The sequence below is a fragment of the Pelobates fuscus genome, chromosome 7 (assembly GCF_036172605.1).
Source record: "Pelobates fuscus isolate aPelFus1 chromosome 7, aPelFus1.pri, whole genome shotgun sequence".
In the NCBI taxonomy this organism is placed as follows: Eukaryota; Metazoa; Chordata; class Amphibia; order Anura; family Pelobatidae; genus Pelobates; species Pelobates fuscus.
In genome coordinates, this window is record NC_086323.1 from 79,195,799 (window position 1) to 79,222,716 (window position 26,918).

At 41.3% G+C, this 26,918-nt stretch overlaps 1 protein-coding gene across 1 annotated transcript in view; it reads left to right on the forward strand.

Moving 5' to 3' along the window:
* Positions 1-26,918, forward strand: part of WDR47 (WD repeat domain 47) — a 47,268-nt gene that overhangs the window by 13,415 nt on the left and 6,935 nt on the right. Inside the window, exons 3-10 of the mRNA XM_063426109.1 lie at positions 13-96; positions 1,929-2,013; positions 8,191-8,993; positions 12,151-12,286; positions 20,353-20,531; positions 21,390-21,650; positions 22,262-22,322; positions 26,140-26,300. Of these exons, the coding sequence (XP_063282179.1) occupies positions 13-96; positions 1,929-2,013; positions 8,191-8,993; positions 12,151-12,286; positions 20,353-20,531; positions 21,390-21,650; positions 22,262-22,322; positions 26,140-26,300 (1,770 nt within the window). The remainder of the gene's footprint in view (positions 1-12; positions 97-1,928; positions 2,014-8,190; positions 8,994-12,150; positions 12,287-20,352; positions 20,532-21,389; positions 21,651-22,261; positions 22,323-26,139; positions 26,301-26,918) is intronic.

Consider the following 26,918-nt stretch of genomic DNA (forward strand, 5'->3'; position numbering starts at 1 on the left):
TTTTCATTTCAGGCAGTTGATTTTAGACGGGCAGTGGGATGAAGTGCTACAGTTTATCCAGCCTCTGGAATGCATGGACAAGTTTGACAAAAAAAGGTGCTGTACAACAACACACACAGTTTGCCTCTAAAATTTTACTGCCCACTTAGGGGTTTTAAAGAAACATTTCATGTAATTTAAGTGCATTTTATGAATATAAATACTGACTTAGGTTCATAATTTTCGTTAAAGCAGGACCTTTCTCAGTTGTTGGATATTAACAGGTTTCGGCATGCATGTATTCACGAGTACAACTGGCATGTGGGGACGTTGATATGCAGTAAATCCTGTGACATCACATGAAATACTTAGTAAACTATCTGACTAAACTATATGAAATGGAAACACCTAATATGGAAATAATGATCTGATCCAAAATAATGCATTCTTTTAAACTGTATTTACTATATTGGAAATGGATCATTGTTTAGACTTGTACGGGCTACAGGTAACCCTCCACCATTAACCCCTTAAAGACACATGACGTGTGACATGTCATGATTCCCTTTTATTCCAGAAGTTTGGTCCTTAAGGGGTTAAAGGAACACTATTGTCACCACAACAACTTTAGCTTAAAGGGACTCTCCAGGCACCCAGACCACTTCTGCTCATTGGAGTGAGCTCCCACTACCCTGCAACTGTAATTATTGCAGTTTTTTATAAACTAGACAGCCACTAGAGGGCACTTCCGCATTTTATAGCAAAGATTTTCTTTGCTAGAGCGTCGCTAGACGTCCTCACGCTGTGTGAGGACCTCCAGCGTCGCTCAATTCCCCATAGGAAAGCAAAAATATTTTTCAATGCTTTCCTATGGGGAGACTTAATGCGCATGCGCGGCATTGCCGCAAATGCGCATTAGGTTTCCTCAGCCGGCGGGCGGGATCAGTCTCGCCCACCGGCTGACGCGATTACTGGGAGGAGCGACGCCGACCCGAAGCCACTGCCGAGGGACATCGGCGGGGTCTCAGGTAAGTTACCTGAAGGGGTTTTCACCCCTTCAGCTACCTGGGGTGGGAGGGAGAGGGTACCTGCAGTGCCAGGAAAACAGATTGTTTTCCTGGCACTGGAGTTTCCCTTTAATTAAGTAGTTTTTGTGTATAGATCATGCCTCTAAAGTTTCACTGCTTAATTTACTGCCATTTAGGAGTTAAATCACTTTTGTTTCTGTTTATGCAGCCCTAGCCACACTTCCCTGGCTGTACCTCATGCAGCCTGGATGAAAAAAATTGATTAATTTTCAATCAGATGTAACTTTAAAAGTTTTTATCTTCTCCGCTGTACAGGAAGCTCCTGCACGGTCTATCAAGCTATTAACACAGCAGGAGATAAGAAATTCTAAACTAAACAGAATTTGAATAGAAAGAAAGTGTAAACATTAGATGACTCTTTACAGGAAGTGTTTAGGAAGGCTGAGTCACATGCAGAAAGGTGTGACTAGGGTGCATAAACAAAGTTATTTAACTCATAAGTGTCAGAGAATTGAACAGTGAGACTGCAGGGACATGACCTATACACCAAATCTGCTTCATGAAGCTAAAGTTGTTTTGGTGACTATCGTGTCCCTTTAACCCCTTAAGGACACATGTCATGATTCCCTTTTATTCCAGAAGTTTGGTTCTTAAGGGGTTAAGGTTTGCCAGTCGCTAGAAACCTGTAGTGTTACCTTTGGCCACTCTTGCTCTGGATGCCATAAGCACCAATCTTTAGCTATAATATTCTCATGAAAGCTGTACATTTCGTATTTGACCGTCAGGAAAGAGTACATCAACTTGGCATGGCATTTTGTGGAGGCCATTATGCATAGATTAAATGGGTAAAAGAGACCTACAGCTTACTATTAATGTAATGTGGTAATAGTGCTTATTAGATTTGTTTTGTATCTTGTAAAGGTTTCGGTACCTTATCCTGAAACAGAAGTTTTTGGAAGCTCTGTGTGTCAACAATGCTATGTCAGCAGAAGACGAACCACAGCATGTAAGTCCTGGATACGTTCTATGTACAGCAGTACATGTTTTTCTATTTGATTTGGACTTTTGGGATTACATGTTTCCATTTCTTCACATTGGTTAGAAGTTTCCAGTTTGGAATGTTAAAGTACTTAGCACGACACACATTACGGAATGACTGTTCCCAGTAAAGAGGCAATAAAATCTTTTAAAAGATAGCTAATAATGACCCCCTCACTTTTGTCTGGCAGAAAAAAAGAAACTGCAGAGTTAGTAGACTGCAGTACACATGTAAAAGTGTACCTATTACGGTGAAAAGTAAAGGTCATACAATTTAATCATTACATTCTTGTAGCAGAATTGTAAGAACAATGTATAGATTAAAATAACGTTTAAATAAAAAATGTTCCTCCCCTCTCCCGTCAATCATTTCTCATTGACAGGGCTATGTTTGGAATAGGTAGACCGGGGAATAGCAGGAGAGCCCTTCTAGAAATAGTTCACTGTGATTATTGATCTGGAGAATTCCTATCAGATCAATGATGTGCATGGGAATTGCCAGTGTAAGTAAATTGAAGCTTCAGCCTTCTATTTACTCGTTTGAATTTTTTATTATTTTTTTGGCAGGTGAAATCATCCATGCATTATTTTCTTAATTGCTTGGTTTGATTGGCAACTTGCGTTTTTGTGGCCCATGATTTCAGGACTCCCTTGCAGCAGCTGCAATTTTAACTGTGCGCTTTCCCATTAGTGAAATGTATGTTAAGAGAGTGACCTTACATATCTTTACCATTAATATATAGAATAGTATGTGTACCTAGGAGTGTAACTCTCAACAATCACAGCAAGACCAAGACATGTATCTCTGTATTGCTCTTAGATTAACCATAGTCCATTGTATAAGCGATACAAAATCATAAAGCATGTTTGAAGGAAAAATAATTCCATTTTGGTGTTTTGGAAAAAACTAAATGGACCACGAGACCTTCATTCTCATTGCTTATTAGATTACCTCCAGAACCACTCCATAGCAATATTTTCCCATAATGCACGGTTCACAGTGATGAATCTTCTGTTATCTACCTGAATATAACCTCTCTCGATGGTGAATCTACCTTGAGTGTAAATTGCTATTTTTATTAAGTTGTATGCTAGCACATGTAAAAAGAAACAAAAAAAAACACCCCACCAATTTATTTGTAAATCTTACTTCCATCTTTTTCTCCTTTCTATCTTTCTGCTCCTGACAGCTGGTGATGTATCTCCAAAACCTAGTACCTCCTCCGCCTTGCCAATACAAGAAACCTCACCAATCTTATACCCATCCCATGTAACAGTCCCTGTAATTTCTCTTTTCTCACTGACCTTAGGAATGTACACTCTGTGTGCAACATCACTAAATTAATTGCCATCCATGACTTATTCATCTCACATTCTATAAACTTACTGACATTAATGGAAGCCTTGCTCTTTCCCTCTAGCACTACTACCCTTGCCTCATTATCCTTTGGCAGTCTTCATTTAACTCCCAACCCAAGACAATCTGATAGTAAGGGTGACAGGATAGGGTCTTCACCCCACTGTTCTTTCAGACCTGTATACAGATCTCTTTCTCCTCATTTGAAGTTGAATCAATTCTACTTTTCAAAGCCATCTCTGCAAATATTGCAATTTCCCTAGATCGTAATCCCCTTCGAGTAGGGTCCTCTTCAACCTATTGTTCCTGTAACATTTTGTAATTGTCATTTATTGTTCATTTTAAATTATTGTAAAGCGCTGAGGAATAATTTGACGCTATAAAAATGACAATACTAATAATAATAATTTTGTGTATAGTGTTATATAATTGAAAGTTATAACAAAGTCTGTCTTGTGCCTAGGGCACTTGGAAGTGCAATCAGCAATAGGAAGGATTGGTTGGTTTGTTGTCGGATGATTAGTTATTCTCTTAATGTCACTGACCACAAGCAAGTAAAGCTATAATCATAAGAACTGCACACAGAAAATTGGTATTGTGTACTTGTACCGTTCTGATTGATATCCATGTACAGAGCTTGACAAATTTGTTTGGAATCTAAGCCAGCTAAAACAGTTGGGAGCCAGTAATTTTCAACAAGAAAAATGCAATTCTTAAAAGAACACTGTAGTCACCAGAATCACTGCAGCTTGATACAGTTGTTCTGGTGTCTATAGTCCTGGGTCACTGCTGCACCACGCGCGCGCAAACTGTGACAGGCGTGCGCGCGCGCACACATGCACACTTACTCACTCAGATACCCACTTGTAGATTTTTCCCTGGGGTCCAGTGGGGCTGTTATCTTCCTGCGTGCGATTGAGCAGTGCTCCTCTCTGTAAGGATGCCAGGGTTGGAGTGATGTCATATTCCGGCTCCTGGCATCATTACATAACGCGCGAGGTAGCAGAGAGGAGCTGCAAGAAGAGTACTGTTTCCGTATGCGTTGCCCCCAAATCTCCCCCTGGCTGCCGGCTCCATACTGTCTCAGCCGGCCGCCTCCATCCTCCTCAGGGCGGCCGGCTCCATGCTGCCTCAGCTGGCCGCCTCCATGTTCCTCAGGGTGGCCGGCTGCCTTCAAAGCTCCCTCGGCCACATTAACTAAAGAGCTGGCAAATCTCAGATGCCAGGGCAAAATTTCTAGTCTCCATGGCGACCTGGCGCCTGGGATTTGTCGAGCCATGCCCATGTATTTTGATCAATGTGTGTTGGAGATATTAAAGGAACACTATAGGGTCAAGTACACAAATCTGTATTTCTGATGCTATAGTGTTAAAACCACCATTTAGGTGTCTTGACCCCCTTAAAAGATCAGAAAACTTACCTTATTCACAGCACTGGCCCTGGTCTGCCGGATTGGCTGAGATCATCAAAGAGGCAGGGCCCAAACGCTGTCCTGGCCAGTCAGCATCTCCTCAATAGATATGCATTGAATCAGTGCATCTCTAGGGGAAAAGTTCAGTGTCTCCATGCAGCGCGTGGAGGCGCTGAACGTCAGGAGTGGCCACTGGAGGTGTCCCTAGACTTTAAGGAAAACACTGCATTTTCTCTGACATTGTTTACTGCAAAAAGCATGCAGGGACTGACTATACTAAACTATACTAGAACAACTACAATAATCTGTAGCTTTTCTGGTGACTATAATGTCCCTTTTAATACAAGTAATGGTCTACCGAGTTATAGTGTCCATTTACCAAATGATTCCTTGTTTAAAGGCACACACCAGTCCCTTAAAGCATTTCAGCTTGTCAAGGTGATTTGTGAGTTAACAACATGCCTTATGGGTCAACTCCATGGCTTATGCTATAAAAGTGCGGGTTTCTAGAGAAATCAATACTTTTATATAGGGATGCACCAAAATGAAAATTCAGGATGCCCTTGGCTGAAAACCGAAACAGAAAATGACTTTTTTTCTTTAGTGAATAACCCTGTATGTTTCAACAGGATTTAAAACTAGTAAATATGAGACTTTTTTTATCATTTTTTTTTTTTTATCTGCACTGTATTTGGTCCTTAGTAAATAGTAAACTGAGAAGTGAATGACACTAAAATAGCAAAGCTTACTAGGATATATTTATTATTCCTTTATCTAATGATTTATTTTTGCTTTTTAGATACCAATTCACTTTAGATTGCATTAAATGATGATGATGATTTTCTATTAAATGTATTTATTCCCCGTTAATCTGTGTACATGACAGATACCATATGTCACTGATGGTATACATTCAGTACACACTGTGAGGAGCACACTGTCTGACCAGCTGATGGGGGATTGAAGGGGAATACTGATACTGATTAAAGGACCACTCTAGGCACCCAGACCACTTCAGCTTAATGAAGTGGTCTTGGTGCCAGGTCCCTCTAAGGTTAACCCTTTTTTTTTTTTTTTTATAAAAATAGCAGTTTCAGAGAAACTATGTTTATAATAGGGTTAATCCAGCCTCCAAATCCTCTAGTGGCTGTCTCAATGACAGCCGCTAGAGGCGCTTGCGTGATTCTCACTGTGAAAATCACAGTGAGAGCACGCAAGCGTCCATAGGAAAGCATTGTAAATGCTTTCCTATGAAGACCGGCTGAATGCGTGCGCAGCTCTTGCTGCGCATGTGCATTCCGCCGAAAGGGAGGATCGGAGTCGGAGAGGAGAGCTCCCCGCCCGGCGCTGGAATAAAGGTACGTTTTAACCCTTTCCTCATCCTAGAGCCCGGCGGGAGGGTGTCCCTGAGGGTGGGGGCACCCTCAGGGCTCTATAGTGCCAGGAAAACTAGTATGTTTGTTTTCCTGGCACTATAGTGCTCCTTTTAATAATAAACCACCCAGGAAGTGGCAGTGTTACAGTAACTCACCTGTACAGTGCCCAGCACCACCTACAGCCACAGGCTGTCTCACTGCTCACACGGCACTTCTGGATACAAAGTAGCAGAGCGGCGGTACGCGGCCCTGTCACAGACACGTGACCCGGCTGCAAGATGGCGGCGCGCAGGACTTCCGACTCTGATAGCGGCAGCGATGATTTCCAGCGGTTCCGGGAGGCGGCTTGGGAACTTCCGAGTGAGGGAACTGATAGGGTTTTAGCTAGGCGCGCGGTGGTTTAAATGTTACAGCACAGTCTGCAGCTCACATCCGGCAGAGCTGCAGACTGTACTGGCTCTCTCCCCGGATAGATGGGAGGGGCCTCGCACCTGGGGGGCACACAGGGCCAATGTCGGGTCCTTGGTCATGGTCTGAGGACCTGACAAGTCATTCTGCCCAAATTTCCGGCAGCTTTGACCCATTTTCGGCCGAAATTGGGAAGGCCCATTTTTGGCAGAAATTTCGGTTCATCCCTACTTTTATAAAATTACCTTCGTAACGCATCCTGTCTGTCAACCAAACACTCAGATGTTAAAAATGTATTTAAATCTGTTTGAATAAGGTAATTAATTCCAGGTTGTACTGTAAAAAAATATGCTTTGCTTCCTACAGAATACGCCTAGTAGTGTGATTTTATTTTAAGCCTAAATATTAGAAATGTTACTGTATTCACCCCACGGTTAATGAGATTTACAGAGAGCAGGAGTCATCCTTGGTATTTTCATATCTTCTGTATAATTTAAGGATGTGATTGTGAATCATGTGTCTCTTAGTATACATAGTAAAATAACGTAAAAACAAATGTTTTTACCCTGCAGATTAGACATTCCATTCTCTCCTGCTGATGAAATTATCTAATGGATAGAGGAAACATGTGGTTTATTATGAGGCTGGGGGTGTGTAGATCCTGTTGTTGAGTAGGTGGGCTATAGGGATCCTATGATGCCAGAGAAAGTAAATCTATCCCTGTGTCTGGGATTTTTGGAGGAACAATATTTGCTTCACAAACCCGTTTTTTAAATTGTATGTTGCCTACTAAAAACACATGGTATTACTTTTTATAGAACATATCACATTTCGACTTTACATAATGTTAGCAGAATTATAGAGTACATTGTATTCAGATTATAGTGTATACTCAAATGCAGCTGCAATGGATTTGTGCAAAATGCCAAGTGTGGCAGGCCCACAATGTGTAGCACATGACTACCCCACCCTCAAGAAATTAGATAATGCATTCTATCTGGGGGTTGTTTTGGTGTATGTTAGTATGCATTACTTTCAGTCATATGTTTGCTGTGAAATTTCACTAGCACAGTGTATAGATAATATTCAAAGCGGCCTTCTTACTTGCAAAAATGCACAACCAAGTCAAAACATGTATTTGAATTAGACAGTAGATTTTATACTTACTTTTATACTTACTATAACTCATCTGCTTAATGCTTTGGGGACAGACTTGCTTATTGGTGATTTCATCACTGTAGTATTCCCAGTCGTGTGAGAATGCTCTATGAAAAGTCTGAGTCATGTGCGCACTGTGGTATGGTTATGCATTTAAGAAATACTTCTCCGCAATTTTTGCAATTATAGGGACACTATATGCAGTATAACCATATCATCAAATTGGTTATTGTTGCCTGGCACTGTCCCTCCAATCAGTTTTTTTTTTTTTCCAATTTCCAAAGTATTTTTTTTGGTAGTAAAATTACTATATGCGCTACTTAAGAATACTATAATGTAGCGCATATTTTTTAGAAAGTAGCAGAAATATGTGAGTGAAATTGAGATAGAATGTGGTCTTTGTTCTCTTGCTAAGGCATACTTCTTTCATTGCAGTTGGAGTTTACAATGCAGGAAGCTGTGAAGTGCCTCCACTCATTGGAAGAGTATTGCTCCTCTAAGGACGACTACAGTAAACTGTGCCTGCTACTTACACTTCCACGGTTAACTAACCACACTGAGTTCAAGGACTGGAATCCAAGCACAGCACGTGTACATTGCTTTGAGGAGGCTTGTGCTATGGTGGCAGAGTTCATCCCAGCTGACCGTAAGCTGAGTGAGGCTGGCTTCAAAGCCAGTAATAACCGTCTGTTCCAACTAATTATGAAAGGCTTGCTCTATGAGTGCTGTGTGGAGTTCTGTCAGAGCAAGGCCACTGGGGAAGAGATCACAGAGAGTGAGGTGCTGTTGGGGATAGACCTTCTCTGTGGCAATGGTTGTGATGACCTAGACTTAAGTCTTCTGTCTTGGCTGCAGAACTTGCCTCCGAGTGTCTTTTCCTGTGCTTTTGAGCAGAAAACCCTAAATATTCATGTGGACAAACTTATGAAGCCCACCAAGGCTGCCTATGCTGACCTTCTTACTCCTCTCATTAGTAAGCTGTCTCCATACCCATCCTCTCCTATGAGACGCCCACAATCCGCTGATGCGTACATGTCACGCTCCCTTAACCCAGCACTTGATGGACTTACTTGTGGGCTGAGTAGTCATGATAAAAGATCAGTTGAACCAGGAAGCAAGACATCTCCCATGTCCCATTCATTTGCCAACTTTCATTACCCCGGTGTACAGAACCTTAGCCGCAGTCTGATGCTGGAAAGCTCTGACTGTCACAGTATTTATGAGGAGGCTTCAGAGAGGTAAGCATTAACTCTGAAATTTCAATACCACACTGTTTAAACTGAGTTTGGATTGGATGCAATTCTGTTTCTGTTGTTGTCATTTATTATAAACCCCAGCTCCCTCTGCTCCAATACGTTTTGCTATAATAGTTCTTAAAGCATCCAAACAGTATTACAGTAGAGCCTGTTATATAAAGTCTGTGTGTTTGGCCTGCACAATAAATAGAATGTCTATATTTATAGTATATCATGTAGTTATATATTCTTGCTGGTGCAAGAATCCTTTTGGATGCACCCCCCCCCCCCCCCCCAAGAGGTACTTGTATGTTTGTTTGTTTTCTCCTAAATGTGACAAATATTTGTAATTCCTCACGCCAGAGATTGTGTAAATCACAGATCCACCTGAAGTATCCACTGACACATCTATAACTATAATATCCTAGCAATAATTTAGCTATGTGTTCTCTGCTAGTGATCCGAGTTTACATGAATTGATTAATCAAATATCCTGTAGCTATGGGATCATTGCTATGGTGGAACTACGAACTTGATGATTTATGATGCACAGCAATCTTTCTTTAAGAAAAGAGGTGTTTCTAGCTGTATAATATAGGAGTTTTAAAGTTCTTTAATAGGTGGAATGCTACATCTTGTCTCTCTGATCTATAGCCTTTTTAGTTGATCACATTATTTATATTTATAAAGCACCAACAAATTCTGCAGCGCTGTACAATGAGTAAACTAGCAGACACGTATTTGTAACAAGACAAGTTGGACGCACAGGAACAAAAGGGTCTGAGCGTCCTGCTGGAGGGAGTGGGGTATAGTGACCTTCCTAATATTTGTATCTATAATTTTTCATGATTGACATATTTTACTTTAAATCCAAGAATAGGCTTCAGACACTCACAGGGTTAAAATATAAAGCAGATTTATTGGAAATGCAGCAGATCAAAGGTTTTTGCAAAGGATTTGCTGGTCCTACTTCAGTAAGCATCCTGTGGCCCATAGGAATTGAGTGTGGTCCCTTCTTTCTCCTTGTGACATCTTTTACTTGGCATAATTCTGTGAACTCTCCATTAATCAGAGTTTTAATGAATTGTGTTCATCTGTCCACTGCGAGTATGGTAAAAACAGCCACATAATATAAAAAGAGAAAATACAAATCTGTAATGCTATAACTGAACAAAGCACTTCAACTAAATTAATTAAGTCCATAAGTAAATGAGCCAAAGCAGGAAAATATTACGTGCTGAATGAACAGCTGCTTTCCATAAAACTAAATTGCAAAAGCTGTCTCTAGGGATGGTGTGAACACTAGGAAAATATTGTTAAAAATAGACTGGATTTTTGTGATCCTGCAGTAAAAATATTCAGACATAATTTTGTGAACATTTCAATATCCAATATCTGAGCTTGTCTTGGAGACTTGGAAAATCAGTTGAATGTGATGTGTCCAGAACACATTGGCTTCTTCTACAGCCACCAGAGTGTTCTTATGGTGTCCACAATCTAAATGTCACCACTGGTTCCCACATATATTTCTCACCGGCCAAGTTCAGATTTACGCTGACACGTGATGAACATGCCTGCCATTTGTGATAGATCACTGATAGATTGGGAAGAACCACACAGTTATTTGCTGCATTCCTATATTGGCAATTCTTATACACTGAAAACATAATAAATAAATAAACATATATATATATATATATATATATATATATATATATATATATATATATATATATATATATATATAGTAATAAAAATAACTTTGAACATTCACAATATTTAGAGCCCATATAAGTCGACTCTAAACTATGCTGGCCTTCTCATCAATATATTTCCACATCATCATATCGGTTGAAATGCCAGCATAGTTTAGAGCCGACTTATATGGGCTCTAAGTATTGTGAATGCTCCAAGTTGTTTTTATTACCACTTTTTTTTATATACATTTGACCTAGGATGGTTTATGTTCTCAGTGTATAGGAATTACCCATTACAAATATCCAGAACACTGTACACCATTGTGTGAGCGATTTCCATTTCTGTATACGTATTAGGTGTTTTAGTGGCAAAGCACTTGGGTGATACAGCTGCACTGGATTTTCATATTTTCTTATTTTTATATTGGATTTTAGCACCACTTTTTCTCTTTTTGTCACTTATTTGCTGCATTCTGTCTGGACGGCAAGCAGACACCCGAGATCTGGGAATATAAACGTTTAAACACACTGAACTTATGGTGGCAGGGAGAGTGGAAATGTTGTGCCTGCTACTAGACCTTGTTCATACAGAGTTTAGTTGCTTCTCCACTTCATGTACAGGAAGATAGAGGAATTTAATAATTTTTTAAAAAGTGGCATCGGGTGGCCATGGGCTAGTCCTTGTCTCTTAAGTCACCTCCCATAGTTTTGAAATAATTGGGTTTGGGGTTCTCACTTACATATGCAAATACCACAAATTCTTGGAAACTGCAGAAAAAGTTCCTGTGGCATTGTAGATTCTCTGTGCTTATGGCAAAAATTTTACCAAAATGCGTTGTGTTGTATTTACTAAATAAAGACCAATGTCCATACACACATCTCAAGACATGTCTTTTTCCCACAAACAAAACCAGATTTTTTATTATTATAGGAATTTATATTGCAGCCACTTAGCCCGCAGGAGAGGGAATTTAACAGTAAAAGAGACAAACAATAAAACAAAATTGACAGGAGGAATAGGTTGATGAGGATTCTGATCAAACAAGCTGACTATGTAGAGCAAGTGGGGAATAAAAACACAATGGGAAAGACAGCGTGAGGGAATAGGGCCAAGTGACCGGATGGTGAGAGTAAAGTGCACAATGGATCCGCTAATTAAGTCGAGAGAGTAATGACTGTTACACTGGGAGTCGATAGGCTATTCTGAAAAGGTGGGTTGTTAGTTTTTTTGCTGTTGTGTTTTTTTTTTTTTTTTAAAGAATTGGAGACTGGGGATGATGATGGATATAAATGGAGAGCAATAAGACATGTTTTTCATATGGTTATAAAAAATTGCACTTTAGAGAACACAGTCTAGAGAGAAATTCTAAATCAATACATTTATATGCTTCTAATGTTAAATTACATTTTTATTTTTTTATTTTTTTTAAAGTGCTGTATTTGAATTCTGCTCTGTATTTAAGTCCCAGTAGAAGTGAAACTCCCCAGGAGAAGGAGATTCCTAGCAGTAGCGAGACCCTGTGTCGGAGTTTGAGTCCTGAAAATGAGCCACAGACCGCAGCACCAAATCAAGAACAAGGGAAACCAGAAAAAAATGAGGTCAGCATTATCCAAATATTTATAAACACAAATATATGTATAACTAAGCCAGGATAGTGGTAAGGGCCCAAGATTACTGTGTGCGTATGTTTAGTGAGGGTTGGACTGATAAGCTAATCTTGATTTATGTTTTGTTTTTGTATAATGTGGACTGCAATTTCCATGATTGTTAGCCAGCCTGACAGAGTACACAAACATTGGTAGTTCCCAGGCTAGCTGTCATAGATGGCGTACATTTTTGATTTTGCATTCAGTTTCTGTCTGTGACTATAGAGCAGAACATTACAATGATATAATTAACATATGGTGCCCGTATAAGCATTAGTTCACCTTTGAGTTTTTTTCTTTTTTTTAAATTCTTTATTTTTGGTATGCAGGTTTGTACAACAGTGCCTGTTTCGCCCCAACAGCGTTTGCAGGCTCGATTTTCATATTCATAGTACAGCATTTGAGACATGTGGAGTATGCATAAATTTTTTTTTTTTTTTTTAAATTCTTTATTTTTTGTTGTGCAAGTTTTAACAATAAGCTTACTCAGCCACGACAGCAGTCGTAAGCAATAACAGGCATAACAGTCAAAACGTGGCATATGAATAGACAGCACAATTTTTGATTATGTTGAAAGAAGGTATAGACGAAACATATAAAAGAAAATTTTAGCTTTCTTGTCTGTGGTGAACATGTTGGGTGTTGGTCTTTATCTCTCGCTTTAGTGTGTGTGTGACAGGGTATCTCTCGCTTTAGTGTGTGTGTGACAGGGTATCTCTCGCTTTAGTGTGTGTGTGACAGGTTGTCTCTCGCTTTAGTGTGTGTGTGACAGATTATCTCTCGCTTTAGAGTGTGTGTGACAGGTTATCTCTCGCTTTAGTGTGTGTGTGACAGGTTGTCTCTTGCTTTAGTGTGTGTGTGACAGGTTGTCTCTCGCTTTAGTGTGTGTGTGACAGGTTGTCTCTCGCTTTAGTGTGTGTGTGACAGGTTGTCTCTCGCTTTAGAGTGTGTGTGACAGGTTGTCTCTCGCTTTAGTGTGTGTGTGACAGGTTGTCTCTCGCTTTAGTGTGTGTGTGACAGGTTGTCTCTCGCTTTAGAGTGTGTGTGACACATATTTTAGTTTTAAATCAAGCTTAAACATTTGCTTTAAACACAGATTGGAATTATAAGTACGTTAGAACGGTGCTATAATCACGCTATAAACAATTCAAGTAACGTAAATGCATATCATTTAGCTATATCTGCATAGGTGCAGAGTGGCAGTGCGTGGAGTCGTTTAGCTAGTGATAATTTTTATACCAGCTATCCTAGCTGTCCTTATCATGAGTGACTAAACATAAAACATAATGCATGAAACTTTGCTTTGCCATTAATCAACTAGGTGAGATAGCAATTATAAACAGGCTGAAATAGAATATCTGACTATACTGCGACTGTGTCTCTGAGTCTCAATAGCAGCTTTGGGAGTAGCAAGATACAGATTAAAACATAGATTAATATAGTTCGACTCTGTGTGAGACACCTCTGTGGGGGCCAAGGAGTAACCAATACTCTGTGTGTTGGCCACTGAGCGATAGTCATAGGAGTTGGAGTCGGAGTCCGACCCAGAGTGTAGTGCCGGCAGGGTATTGTCCCGTGAGACCATTAGGTCCATGGAGTTCCTGCTGTCTGTCAGCATCTGCTTTAGCCGATACCTTCAGGGGGAAGCATATCTGCCCCTAAGTGTGGTAGTGTAAGGCAGTTGGGAGGGGTGTTGCCGCCAGACCCAGTGGGCCTTTGATTGTTCCATGCTCTCTCACCCTCTCCACCCTGGATCATGCTGGTATGATGTGCTGTTCTTGGAGGGATCCGCCGGCTTTTCGCTTTGGGGCGAAAGTCCCGTGATCTTGGGCGGCGGTGTATCCTCCGCTTATGCGGTCTACAGACTGATGCTCGGGGCCGCTTTGTCCTCCGTTTGGGAGTAGGGCGCTGCTCCAGAGCTCTGCCTGTCGGTTGCGTCTTGGGAGCCGGTATGGTCGATTGCCGACTCCGCGCCTCCACTCTCCTCCAAAACTGCTGGCAGATGTCGTCAAATTTCTTCAGGAACCGAGTCTCCCAGTCAGGGGCGAGAACCCCCTCACCCCGCTGAGTGACTGGGTTGTTGGCTGCCATCTTGTACCGCATGGGTGCTGCTTAAACCGAGCAAGTTTGTGTGGTGAGTTTGTTTGTCTCCATGTGGACCGGGATAACCCCCACCGGTCTGAGGGGGGGGACGGGTGCCCTTTCCGAGAGTCTTCGTTGGTTGCAGCGGCAGGAGAGCGGCCGCCTCTCCCGCGCTGGCCAGGCTTGTAGGCCGCAAAGGCCGCGTGGTAGGAGCCGGCTAGAAATTTGTCGTGTTTGGCATGAGTGGGTAGCTTATACTGTCCCTTGGTTCCCGGTAGCAGGCTTTGGGTCAATGGGAGCTTGTTTCGGTCGGTAAGTGGGTAAAAACCGCCCCCGGGAGCAGGAGCTGTGATAACGTGCGGCTGCTCTGCTCAGAGGTCAGGCCCCGCCCCCCTGCATAAATTTTTTAAGGGAATAAAATAACATTGCAGTAAACCAAGCTTAAACTATCTGGTAGTATAAATGATTGATATTAGATTGGCCTTACTGATTAAGGTAGCGCGTTGTATTTCTTATGCCTGTACATTATCTAGAAACAATTTTTGATGGTATGTGCATGCTAGCGAGTAAGATAGGTGTGTTCTAAGCATATTATCCTGCCAGTCTTTTACCAGTTAGTGTAGGGAAGAGACGTGTGTAGCATGGGTAGGCAACGAGCCTAAACTAAAATTTAACGTATATGCTTTTATATGCTGTGTCTCTGTATCGCAGATTCGTCTGTCTGTGGACTGGGATTAAGCCATAGTGCAAGGTATTGGTAGAAAAACTATATTTTTGTTCGAAAGGGTGGCCCATAAGGGTTAAAGGGCCTCTCCACAGAGAAGTCTACCTACCAGCTCGTTACTGTCGGCTGTCTCAAGTGAGACATTATATTTAACGGTACCTCTGACTGTAGATCATCGCTGACCATCTAAACTTATATATAGTACACTGATTAGGAGCAGGAGATCAGTTGTTGGCATAGTAATTGGCAATTTTAGCTGAAACAGTTATTTCCATGTGTTAAACGGCAAACTGTATCAGTAGTCCCCACTACGAGATGTATAGCATGCCTGTCCTAACTATCCCAGACAAGTTAAAGCTGTATTGGCGTTGCCTTAGGGTAAGGGTTAGTTGGTCTACAGGCATAGGACTAGGTAAGGGTCTGAGATAGGTAGTGCTCCACAAAAGCGGGTAAAGATCAAAAGAAAATTTTGAAAACAAAATTAATTCGCTATAGGGGTCCCTGTCTCCTTGCAAACTCATTCGTTACTGTAGTTGCAGTTCAGGGTGAGCCCCTCAATATTTAGACTTGTATCGACGTTTAGACTTGTAGTGCGAGGGAGCCTGCCGAGGCGGGCATAGTGCTCAGTAGGGTAGATATGGCCGCATGGTAGAGGGTTTACTACTCGGTGGTCCCCTGAACTATGTGGTATGTGTAGGGCGAGTATATCCCCTCTGCGCCTCCTCTTGCAATTCAGACAGGCAACAGTGTTACATCAACAGTAATAATAAGAGAAAATAATAAAAAAAAACAAAAAAAAAACGAGAAATGAAACGATAAGAATAACACATAAAAGGAAACACTCCTTGGTCAAAGGAAAAGCCCCCTGCTAGACAGAGTACATACTACTAGGTGTGTCCCGTATGGTAGGAGGCCATGGGTGGTCAAGTCATACATCAACAGCAGCAGGTTTGTGGCCTGGAAGCTCCCCGCAGGGTGATAGGGTTGTCCGGCTGCGGTCGGGCGCACGCATCCACCAACATCACAGCAAACTCCCAGGTGCGATGGGTGGGGGTTGGGTGCGATGGGCCCCCATGTAGATTATCCATATTGATTAGCTAGGTGGTGACTGCTGCGTAAGAGTCCGGTGTTGAGCCCTTGGGGGCAAATGGCGTGATCCTTGCCGGATCCCAGGTGCGTACTGGTGAGGTGAGGCTGGTTTGTCCCCCCTGGGAGAGCAAGTCCTGCGGTAGGCCCAGGGACCGTAGTATTGCTTCAGCGTCCTTGATGTTCTGGATCTGGTGTAAGTTTGCCCCCTGTCGAATTTGGAGCGTACGGGGTAGTTTCCAGCGGTAGTCTATCTTGTGGCGTTGCAGCAAGGTGGTGAGTGGCCGGAGCGACCGCCGCCACGCCAGGGTGCTACTGGAGAGATCAGCATAGAAAGTCAGTTCCATGGTCTCAAATTGGAGAGGTGTTTTTCCTCTTAGGGCGGTAAGGACTGCAGCTTTGTCTCTCCCATTGTGGAATACCAGTATAACGTCCCTTGAGGCCGTGGCTGGAGCGCCCGTGGGTTTGGGGATCCGAAAGAGGTCAGCAGGTTCAATCGTTTTGGCTTGTCTGGGTGGTAAGATGGTCGAGAACAGTCGCCTCACCACGTGTGGCAGCTCCTGCTCCGGTACTGCCTCTGAAAGCCCTCTCATTTTCAGGTTATGTCTCCGCCTAGAGTCTTCCTGGGCAGCGAGGCGTCTTTCGTGCTGCTGGGCCTGTGAGTGTAAGTCGTGCACCGCCTGCTGTAGCGTGGTAATGTTTTGGGCATTTGTTTGTGTGGAGCCCTCTAGCGTGCTGATGCGGCCTGTCAGGCCATGTAAGTCGCTTCGCAGTGCCGTGACATCTGCAAGTATGTTCCTCTGCAGATCTGCTAATAGCGTTTTCAGTATCGCTGTGGTGACCGGCTCGGAGTCTGCTCCCTGCTTGCTCTGTTTAGCCATTGGTGTTGGGGCAGGCTGATATTCTCCATCTGCCTCTTCGGATAGTTCATCGGAGAAATCCGAGCAGCCACCATGGAGCGCTGCCATGTTGTGCTCACTGGCGCCTCGGATTTGTCCCCACATTTCTCCGATAGTCAGCCCGGTCCCGGGCTTGTTTGGTACCGATTTTTTTCGTCTTTCGCCCCATGTGGTCTCGGGGGGGTCTTTCCAGGCGTTTGGGGTTTGCAGGGGTTCAGGCCAGCCGTTAATTCCGCCGTGTGTAGCTCGGAGCTGCAGGCACATGCGACCGTTCGCTTCAGCGTTCCCACCTTTGAGTTTTTGATAACCATTGGCCATTCTCTCATCTTCATCATGCTTCAATCTGCCAAAGGAATCTCTGGATTTCTTGTATACTGGGGTTAAAACGATTGTCTGCCCTGTGACAAATAGCAAGATATTTGGGAGGCTAATGCAAAATCCTAATCTCTGTTATACCTGAAGAGTAAGTGTTTACAACCTCATAAAATGAAGGCTGTTGCGGTAAATGAATGCTAGGGAGAATATGACTGACTGGGGACTTATTTTCATCAGTGGTGGTTGTGTCCACTGCTCACTCCCAACTGGAGACAATTGACTGCATGGCTGTCAATGACTCTTGATAAAAAATTATTGGTGAATCATTATACATTTTTGCTCTCCAAACCAATAGAATAGTTCAGCAGAAAGTGTTCATCAGAAAGCAAGTTTCATTTCTGGCTTGAAGGACACGTGCCAGACCCTGGAAGAAGCCTTCCCAGTGGCGTAGCGTGGGTTGTCAGCACCCGGGGCAAGGCAAGTAATTTGCGCCCCCTAACCCGTGGATTTTAGCACTCGCGTCTCTTCCACTAGATTAGTTAAAGAAACCCTTACCCCCCAAGCACATGTATTGTTTGTTATGAAAATACTTATGTAATTAAAGTAAAATGCATCTAAATACAAGTTTATTTTCCAACACTTTATTGAGTGCGAACATGCATTACACATTCTCCACATTTTCAGCAGGTCTATGAATACAAATATACTATTGTAATATATTGTAGTAACCTAGCATGGGCCATGCTATTATATGTCATCTCACAACCATCGTAAACGACAAAAAATACCAAGAACAAAAACTAAACATCAAAATGGAACCATACCCTGGAGATGATCCAAGACTGGGCGAGATGGAGCCAACTTCCTCAATCCTGTACCTCTAATTGTAATTCTTTAATAGAAGTGCAAGATATCAATCTGTATATAATATACAGATTAATTTAAATTCGCCTGCTTTTAATTAGCGCAAATTTTTCAACAACGGAATTGAAATCTACATTAAAGTCTCTCTCAATGGACAGTATTGCTAGATTACTCAGTCTTTCTTGGCTCATTGTAGATCTCTGATATGTTTTAATTAGTTTAAGTTTTGAGAAACTTCTTTCACAACTCGCTGTAGAAACAGTGATAGTAAGAAAGATACTTAATGTGACAACAAAGTTAGTTAAACTTTCTTGCAGCTTCCACTTATACACCCAGCGAAGCAAATCTAAATCTTAGCTTGTTGCTCTGTCTCTATCTTTCTCCTTTTCCTGCCTTGTGCACCAGATTCTTTTTTGTATGGCATGATATAGGTGTAGTATTCTGCTAAAATAAAAAAAAAATTAAAAAAGAAAATCACTTTCTTGCCTTGCTGCACTTTTAGCACCCCTTCATTGTATAACCATTTCTTTACTCTTAACATAATGTTTATTCACCTTCATGCCTATTGCCTTACTCTTTCAGCAAAAAAAAAAAAAATAAATTAAAGGTTGCTAGGCCTAGACCCACTGGCTTACATCAACTTATGTTGAGCTGGAGCAGCTACATATGGATCGAAATCTGTCTCGTCACTGTTGAACCAACCAAACTTCAATCCATCTGGTCAGCTCAACATGCCAGTCTTGACCTGTAGACCGGGAACTTCCCAAAGAAACTTCAGTTTGGGAGATGCTCTGCTAGCACTACACAGCCAGCCCACTGAGCCCAGTACTACTCCAGTCAGTCCTGACTCCTACCTTTTTTTTCACCGGCTGTCCCGGACCCGATCACAGCAGTCAGCAGGCTAGGTTTTCTCCTCCAGGTCCTCCTAGGTTTTCCTCCTGCAGCGTCTGTCACCACTGGCTCCCTCTCTCCTCTCTGGCCTGTGTGACACCGCTGCCAGCTTCTTCTTGCTGCTGCCTGAGCGGGGTGCGGTGCCGCCGCTGCCAGCTTCTTCTTGCTGCTGCCTGGGCTGGTCTGGTGTGGTTCTCTCCCGCGCTCAGCGCTGCGCTGGGCGGCCGCTGCACTGTCCCTCCCCCAGATAGTCCTTCGCTCCCACCGCACCGCACGCCTGGCACCCCCTCCACAGTGGGCGGCGACCCGGCGGCTCGGATCGGATTCGCGCAGCCAGCACTGCAGAGAGAGTGAGTGAGCCAGGTAGGGGCAGAGAGCTGCGAGTGCGAGCACGCCCCCCCAGATGTTGCGCCCGGTGCGGCCGGCCCCCCCTGCACCCCCCACGCCACGCCCCTGAGCCTTCCTTACCCTCTATGAATGCAGTGAAGCAGTTAATTGCAGAACTCATTCACATTGATATACTAATTGCAAAACTCAGTGATACCTCTCATCTATTCCAGTTTGCTTTGAGAGGTAGGCTTTGCTTTGTATAAAGGCTGAGCAATGGGTTTCTGCCCTTAGTGTTTGGCAGAGTCTCTCTCTTCACTCTAAACCACTATCCTCGTAATGTATTCTTATTGTTCTCTCATCTTCCTCTTCTTTTTGATCTATCTGTCCTACTCCCCCTGTCTCTTTCTTAATTTCTTATGTTACCAGTTTGTATCATAAATCCATATTCCTGATAAAAAAGTGGGATTTCTTACAAAAATGGTTGTCAGCATCCTGACCTCATTAGAACACAGAATGAATAACATTTCCTCATAGAGACGTGATCTACCTGTATGACAAGTTCCTCCACACATAAACATATGACATAAGTCCAGTCAACCCCCTCCCCTATATCTTAGGCCCTGCTCTCCAACCTCATCATTAACAAATGATGACCCCTATGCACCAGGGATTTATTAGCCAGGGCAAAAAAATGCAGATATAAATTGTAAAAGTTTCTCTTCCCTTTTCACATTCTGGAAGTTCTGGAATCCATTTTAGTTCAGTGCATTGAAGTATGGTGCAGTACGTGCTTTAAAGCTTCCTTGGTTTTATTTGTTGTTTTGCAGCTTCGGGAATCCACAGAACAGTTTGAGGAGTATTACCGACAGAAGTTACGCTATCAGCAGCACCTAGAACAAAAGGAACAGCAGAGGCAGCTGTATCAGCAGATGTTGGCTGAAGGAGGAGTGAACCAAGTGGAAGATGTAGAACAGCCCCAGAATCTCACTGAACAATTTCTCAACAGGTACCACTGATGACCATTTGGGTCCCATAATGACTACTTCACCAGCTGTAAAACTTTATTAATAATATATTAATCAATGTAAAAGACTGTCCATAATTGTCATCGGAAAACTTGTGTGAAAATTCAACATCTTTGTTATGGAACCAGAAATGTGTGCATCTCTTTGTTATCTAAACATTTATTATTTTAGATTTAGATTCTATCTTCCTTTTGCAACCGAACATTATTACCAGGCTATTATTGGCTTTAAAAAAATACTTTATTCCAGTGGCACCTTGATGGTCTTCTTGGCTAGATAGTATTTATCTGTAAAATAACACGTATGCCCAACTATTTTTCTAGCTTAGAAGTTTTCACATTTTGCAACAGTACTGTTTGGAATTAAAATACATTTTATTTGGGATTCATATAGATAGTGTTTTTTACTTTGGCCTCTTTTCAAATTACAGTGTATGTAAACAGGCCTGAAAAGAGGTTTAAATTACCTTCCACCAGCAGGTCCATTTACCAGGGAACCATACCCCATTTTGTCAATAGGCCAGTGAGTAAGAGGTACATCACTGCAACGTTATAGATACTCTGGCATTCTAAGTCATGTCTTCTTTGGACTTATCTATTTTATAATGTTCACATAATACTAAAAAAATCCCAACTGGGAAACCTGATGCATACACAATTTGTTGTATATTTTCCCAGTATAAGTGTTACTTATGTATTGACATTAAAAAAACTGGGTATTTCCCTTTGTAGTTGTATGTTCGTCAACCCACTGCACTGCTTATATGTAATTTTGGTTACATGTCCATGTATACACATCCTCATGATATAAACACGTTTATCGCTTTCATTTTGCCTTAGGTCCATCAGGAAATTGGGAGAACTCAATGTGGGAATGGATCCTCTTGGAGAGGAGAGCAATGGAACGAGTAAACCGCATAATGGTCCAAAAGAGAGCTGCCTTCCAGCGACCAATGGCCATTCTCCTCTGGGAACATCTACCCTGGAGAGGAGCAGCCAACAGCCAGATGGTCAGAGCATTAGTACCAGCACACCACGTAAAAAAGGAAGCAGCAGTCTCATACCATTTCCAGAGGAGTCCCCTGTCTTTGGAAGTACAAAGTAAGTGTCAATGTATGTGAAGGCCCCAAGTACTCCACGTGTAGAAAACACTATTTGTGGATGCGTAATGTTTAGTAGAGACTTGTTAATGTAAAGACTCTAGTGATTTACATGATGACAGTCACTTGCAAATATCCGGATAATATATTTATTGCAAAAATTGACAAAGAACCATGTACTCATGCTGCATTAGGGTCAAGTCTCTTTACAGTACCAGACCCATCTCACGCTAGTTAATTAAACGTTTCCTCTTTTATTTTTCCACCCTTGATTGGGTATAATAAATTGTGCTGGTGAAGAGAGAGAGAATTTTTTCCTTTGGGTGATTGATAAAATATATTCAGAGTAGATGGAGGGCAAGATACATTACTTTATGTGAGTCGCTCCATGATTTAGTCTGTAATGAATTGGAAACCTCTAGAATTCCATTTTAAAATACCCGCTTCTGCTCGTAAAAAAATGTTTAAAAATGTTCTCACTGGAACATCTTTTATATATAACCATAAACATGTGCAGCTTTTGGGGATTGAGCCAAGTGCATTGTGGGAGTTTAGATCAGTTCAGTATATGTATTTAAGTATTTTATTTTTTATTTTATTTTATCTGTTTAGTTCAAGAGAACAACCACTCTTTGAAGAATCTGGAGGTGCTGGAGCGAGGAAAAGTTCTGTGGTAAGAAATACAGGAATGTGCCTAAAATAACATTACAGCAAAACTTTCACATTACTTTTTGCTGCAATTCAGAATGATAACAATACATAATTAGATAAGGTTTCCTAGTAAATCATTAATTAAATAAATCACTAATTTTCATAAAAAGAAAAGTCATTTTAATTATTCATTAAACTAGTTCATCGCTGGAGCAGAGCTGTCATGAAGCATTATGTATATTCGGGTACTGACCATCACAATATACAACTCAAGTTTACTTTTTTGTTTCTATTTTTATAATTTCCTTTGACTTTAGATCTCCATAATGTTTTCTAGTTATCATTGTTCTCAGTATTCTTCTCTTATCAGTCCAACTCTCCCATTTCTATGCATTCTCATTAACCCTGCTTTTCTCTACTATATTCTGTCTGGTTTTCCTGATCACACTTGATTTTATATCCATTTATCTTTCACTCTGCTCGTTTTAATTCCTTAAGGACCATTGAAGGAAGGGTAACATTTCCATCATATGCAGTGTTTTACCAGCAGCGACTGTTTTCCTCCTGATAACTGGGAACCCCAGGTATCATTTAATTCCTTCGGCTCCCCTTTGTCAGCTGGTTAAGAATTAGTGGCCCCAGACTGGCTCACTCAAAGTAAGTGCTGTAAAAAGGCATTTAAATGGGGATTTAAGTTCGCATTGTTACAATGCAGTGTGTTTAGGGTTACCTCCGTGCTTACACCAGGGAGTCCCAGATATCAATGTATACCTGGGGCTCAACTATATCACCTGGGGACGTGTTTTAGTGGCCTCAGTCTTTTTGATGAGCAACATGCAGTGCTGGATGCTGCATGTTATGGTAGCTCCTTAAATAGGCATTTAAATGCCTATAGCTAGATTGCGGTGTGGGCAGGGTTAAATCAATGCTCCCGTCTGTCAGCTGGGGCCATTTTTAGTGCACTGCAGATGAGGGATCAAGCTCGGCTACCATCATTTTCTTAGTAGTTATGGGGACTGGGAGACCCCCAGGGTCTGCCCCAATGCCATTCTGATCAGTGCTGGAGACGGCCATTACTGAAAATAGCCAGTAGATGGCATTAACGTACCACTCTCTGTTTTAGCTTGGAACCCTTTACTAATATCAATACTGACCTTGGAATTAAGAATTAAAATTAAGGATTATGATTTGGTTTAGAACAAGTAATCAGTTTATGATTAAGGTTTAGAATTATTTGTAGTATTGGGATTAGGGTCCAGATTAGGATTTAGAGTCAACAAGAGAATCCTTCTGCTAAACTCTGCAAGGGAATACCTCCGCTGACAGCAGAGGGAATGCTTCCAAAACTATTGCTATGGTTAGGATTAAGATTAGGGTTAAGGTTATAATTCGGGTAATTCGGATTACGGTGTGGGTTAGGATTGGAGTGAGGTTTATGATTAGATTTAAGGTTAAATTGGCACTAGGGCTTGTCTTAGAATTGGGGTTTGGTTTAGGAATTCAGATTGGGATTAAGATTGTTAGTTTCCAAAGATATGCATATGGGATATAGTTTGTACTCAGGAAAAAGTACAGCTACGATAATTTTTATTAAAGTGGGACACCCAAGAATTAAAACCATAAACAGCAAATATACTAAGTGTATGTAAAAGTAAAAAATAATACAACAAACTTAGAAAAAAAATGGTACCTCAATAAAGCTGTGAGAGTCCCTATTGTGTCCACTTCTACGCAATTATGGCGTAATTTTAAAGAGTTTCTAAAATGCTCCCATCTTCCATTTGCCATTCTCTCCCCCCCCCCCCCCCCACAAAAAAAAATAAACCCAACTATACTGGACAGGATATTATTTCAGTCCTGCATGTTCACAAAAACCTGACAATGGTATGCAAAGGTCATTCTGTACTCAGGAAATATAGCATATATATATATATATATATATATATATATATATATATATATATTTTTTTTTTACAGTAGCACATATCACGTTAAAACAATATGATATAATGTAAACGGAATTGGTGCTAAAATGACTGTGTAATAATGCTAAGAAATATACCATATGACATACCCCTTGGCTTCTACTTTGACAAATGGTATGCATTTATAGGTAATTTCAACTGTCAAACTGCTGCAAGGCCCCAAAATGAGAGACAGACCCATCACATTTTTCTATTAAAATTCTAACTGTAAACACTGAAATGGTCAGAAGTCTTATATGACTCGGTAGTTTCACAGGATAGTGATTGAGACCTACATTGGGGATATTGTTTCCCTTAGAAGAGTTTGCGAAGCATAATTTGGTGTGGTTTGGCCATAGGGGCACATATCAGATTTTAAAAATGGCCAGCAAAACAAATGTAATGTGCATGTAAAAAATTCAAAAAACAAATTCATCTAATCTAGTCTATTCTGTAGGATATTCTGGTGTACCTAATGTAACACACAGAGGAGAGGGAGATAGACTGGCACTCAGCTGCTCAAAAAACTTGATTCATTAAAAACCTATGTGGGAGAAGGGTAAAAACACTCTAAAATTCAATATAGATAATTAGATTAGGTGTGTGGGTCCAGGAGCTGGCTGGTGACTACTGGCTATAGTGTATAAATAGAGAGTATAATCATTTGTAGTATATACCAGATGGAGACAGGTTGGTATATAGGGTGTCTTGTACCTTTAAGTACTAATTTTACGTAATACACCTTTAAGACTCCTGTGAATAAAAGAATAGCAATAGCTCAGCCAAACCGAAGGTTCTTGCTATTCTTTTATTCACAGGAGTCTGGTAATGCATCCATGAACTTTATCTAATCTGTATTTTTGCAATTTTATTATTAATATAGTTTTTAATTGTTAAATTAAACTGGCTTTTTTATATATCCGGTTTCTATTGCTTCAGCCTTTTTTGTAATACATTGTATTTTTTGCTACAGCACACAGTTCCATGTACTGGGTTGCTTAACCAAATGGATACTTTTTAACTTTTTATCTTTGATACAGCAAAGTATATTATTTAGAACAGGGTTTATCTACCCCAACTACATTGGGGACTGAGACACCTGCTCTATACAAAATCGGTTGCATTTCCTCCAGGAATCCACTCTCCTTTTTGTTTTTTGTTCTATGCAGTTTTAGTGTTGTCTTCCATTTCCTCATTCATTTGTTTCTTTGTTTCTTTCTTTCTTCTTCTTTATTTATTTCATCTTCATGTTATCTCTACTCTCTTGATTTGTATCTATATTATTTTATCTATTTATTTTTATTTATCTATTATTATTTCTTTTTTGTTTTTTTGCATTTATCCTTTCCTATTGCACTTAAAGGTGTATTACGTAAAATTAGTACTTAAAGGTACAAGACACCCTATATACCAACCTGTCTCCATCTGGTATATACTACAAATGCTTATACTCTCTATTTATACACTATAGCCAGTAGTCACCAGCCAGCTCCTGGACCCACACACCTAATCTAATTATCTATATTGAATTTTAGAGTGTTTTTACCCTATTCTATTTTGTATTTGTTCTGTTGTTCTCTATTTCCTTTCCTACAATCCTCCCTCATCTTACCTTTCCTTTCTCGCCTGTTCTATTATCTCCTTCATTCTAACTTTGCTGGAACAGATTTTCTCTATTTTTCTTTTTTAGTGCTTGTACTTCTAGTGCTTGTCCTTTTTTTGGGGGGGGGGGTGACATATATAATTTCAGTAGTATTTATAGAAAAATAAGTTTGTTTCTGATAATGTGATGTGCTCAGTGTTCTTGCTTCTTGTGTTGAGTGCTTGTATTTATGCAGATGGGCTTTTCTAATCACAATGCGGTAAATGTTACAGCCTGATAGCAAATCGAAGCAGCAGTTTACCTGCATCACCACCCTTGAAGACACGCAGGCAGTACGTGCTGTGGCCTTCCACCCAACTGGCTCACTGTATGCTATTGGCTCTAACTCCAAAACTCTGAGAGTATGTGCCTACCCGGATATAGCAGATGCCAGGTAAGCAAAATCAATTTTAAGTCCGAGATTTCCCAATCTGAGAAACCAGGAGAACATGGTCATTTCCACCAGTAAGACCTAGGCAGAAATTGTAAGAATGTGTCAATTCCTTTCTGTTAACAATCAGTGTTTAAAGGAACAGAAAGCGAATAAACGTAGTCTCAATTTTTTAATATAAGAATAATAAAATAACGCTTCAACAGGCCACAGGCAAGTTTATCTGGCAGAATAGAAGACATAGAATCTCTCGCAATATCCTCTATAGAGCTAAGGATAGAGGAGGCCTAGGCCTTCCAAACCTTTACTATTACGCGGCGGCCCAGTTGGCCCAAATAGCTCTATGGCACTCACCCCCGGATGAGAGGAGGTGGGTAGATCTGGAATCCTCCATGATGGGCCCGGACATGCCCCAATTCCTTATGTGGACCCCTAAGGAACAAAGACCTATCGATCACGTGGTATGCCCAGCGATACTCAACTCCCTTAAGATTTGGGATGCGGCCGCCATCAAATACGGACTGACCTCAGCCCTATCGCCCATGACCCCAATTTTGCGAAACAAGGCATTTACGCCGGGCATGCATCCCCGGGATTTCAAAGGTATCGAAAGCACGGGGC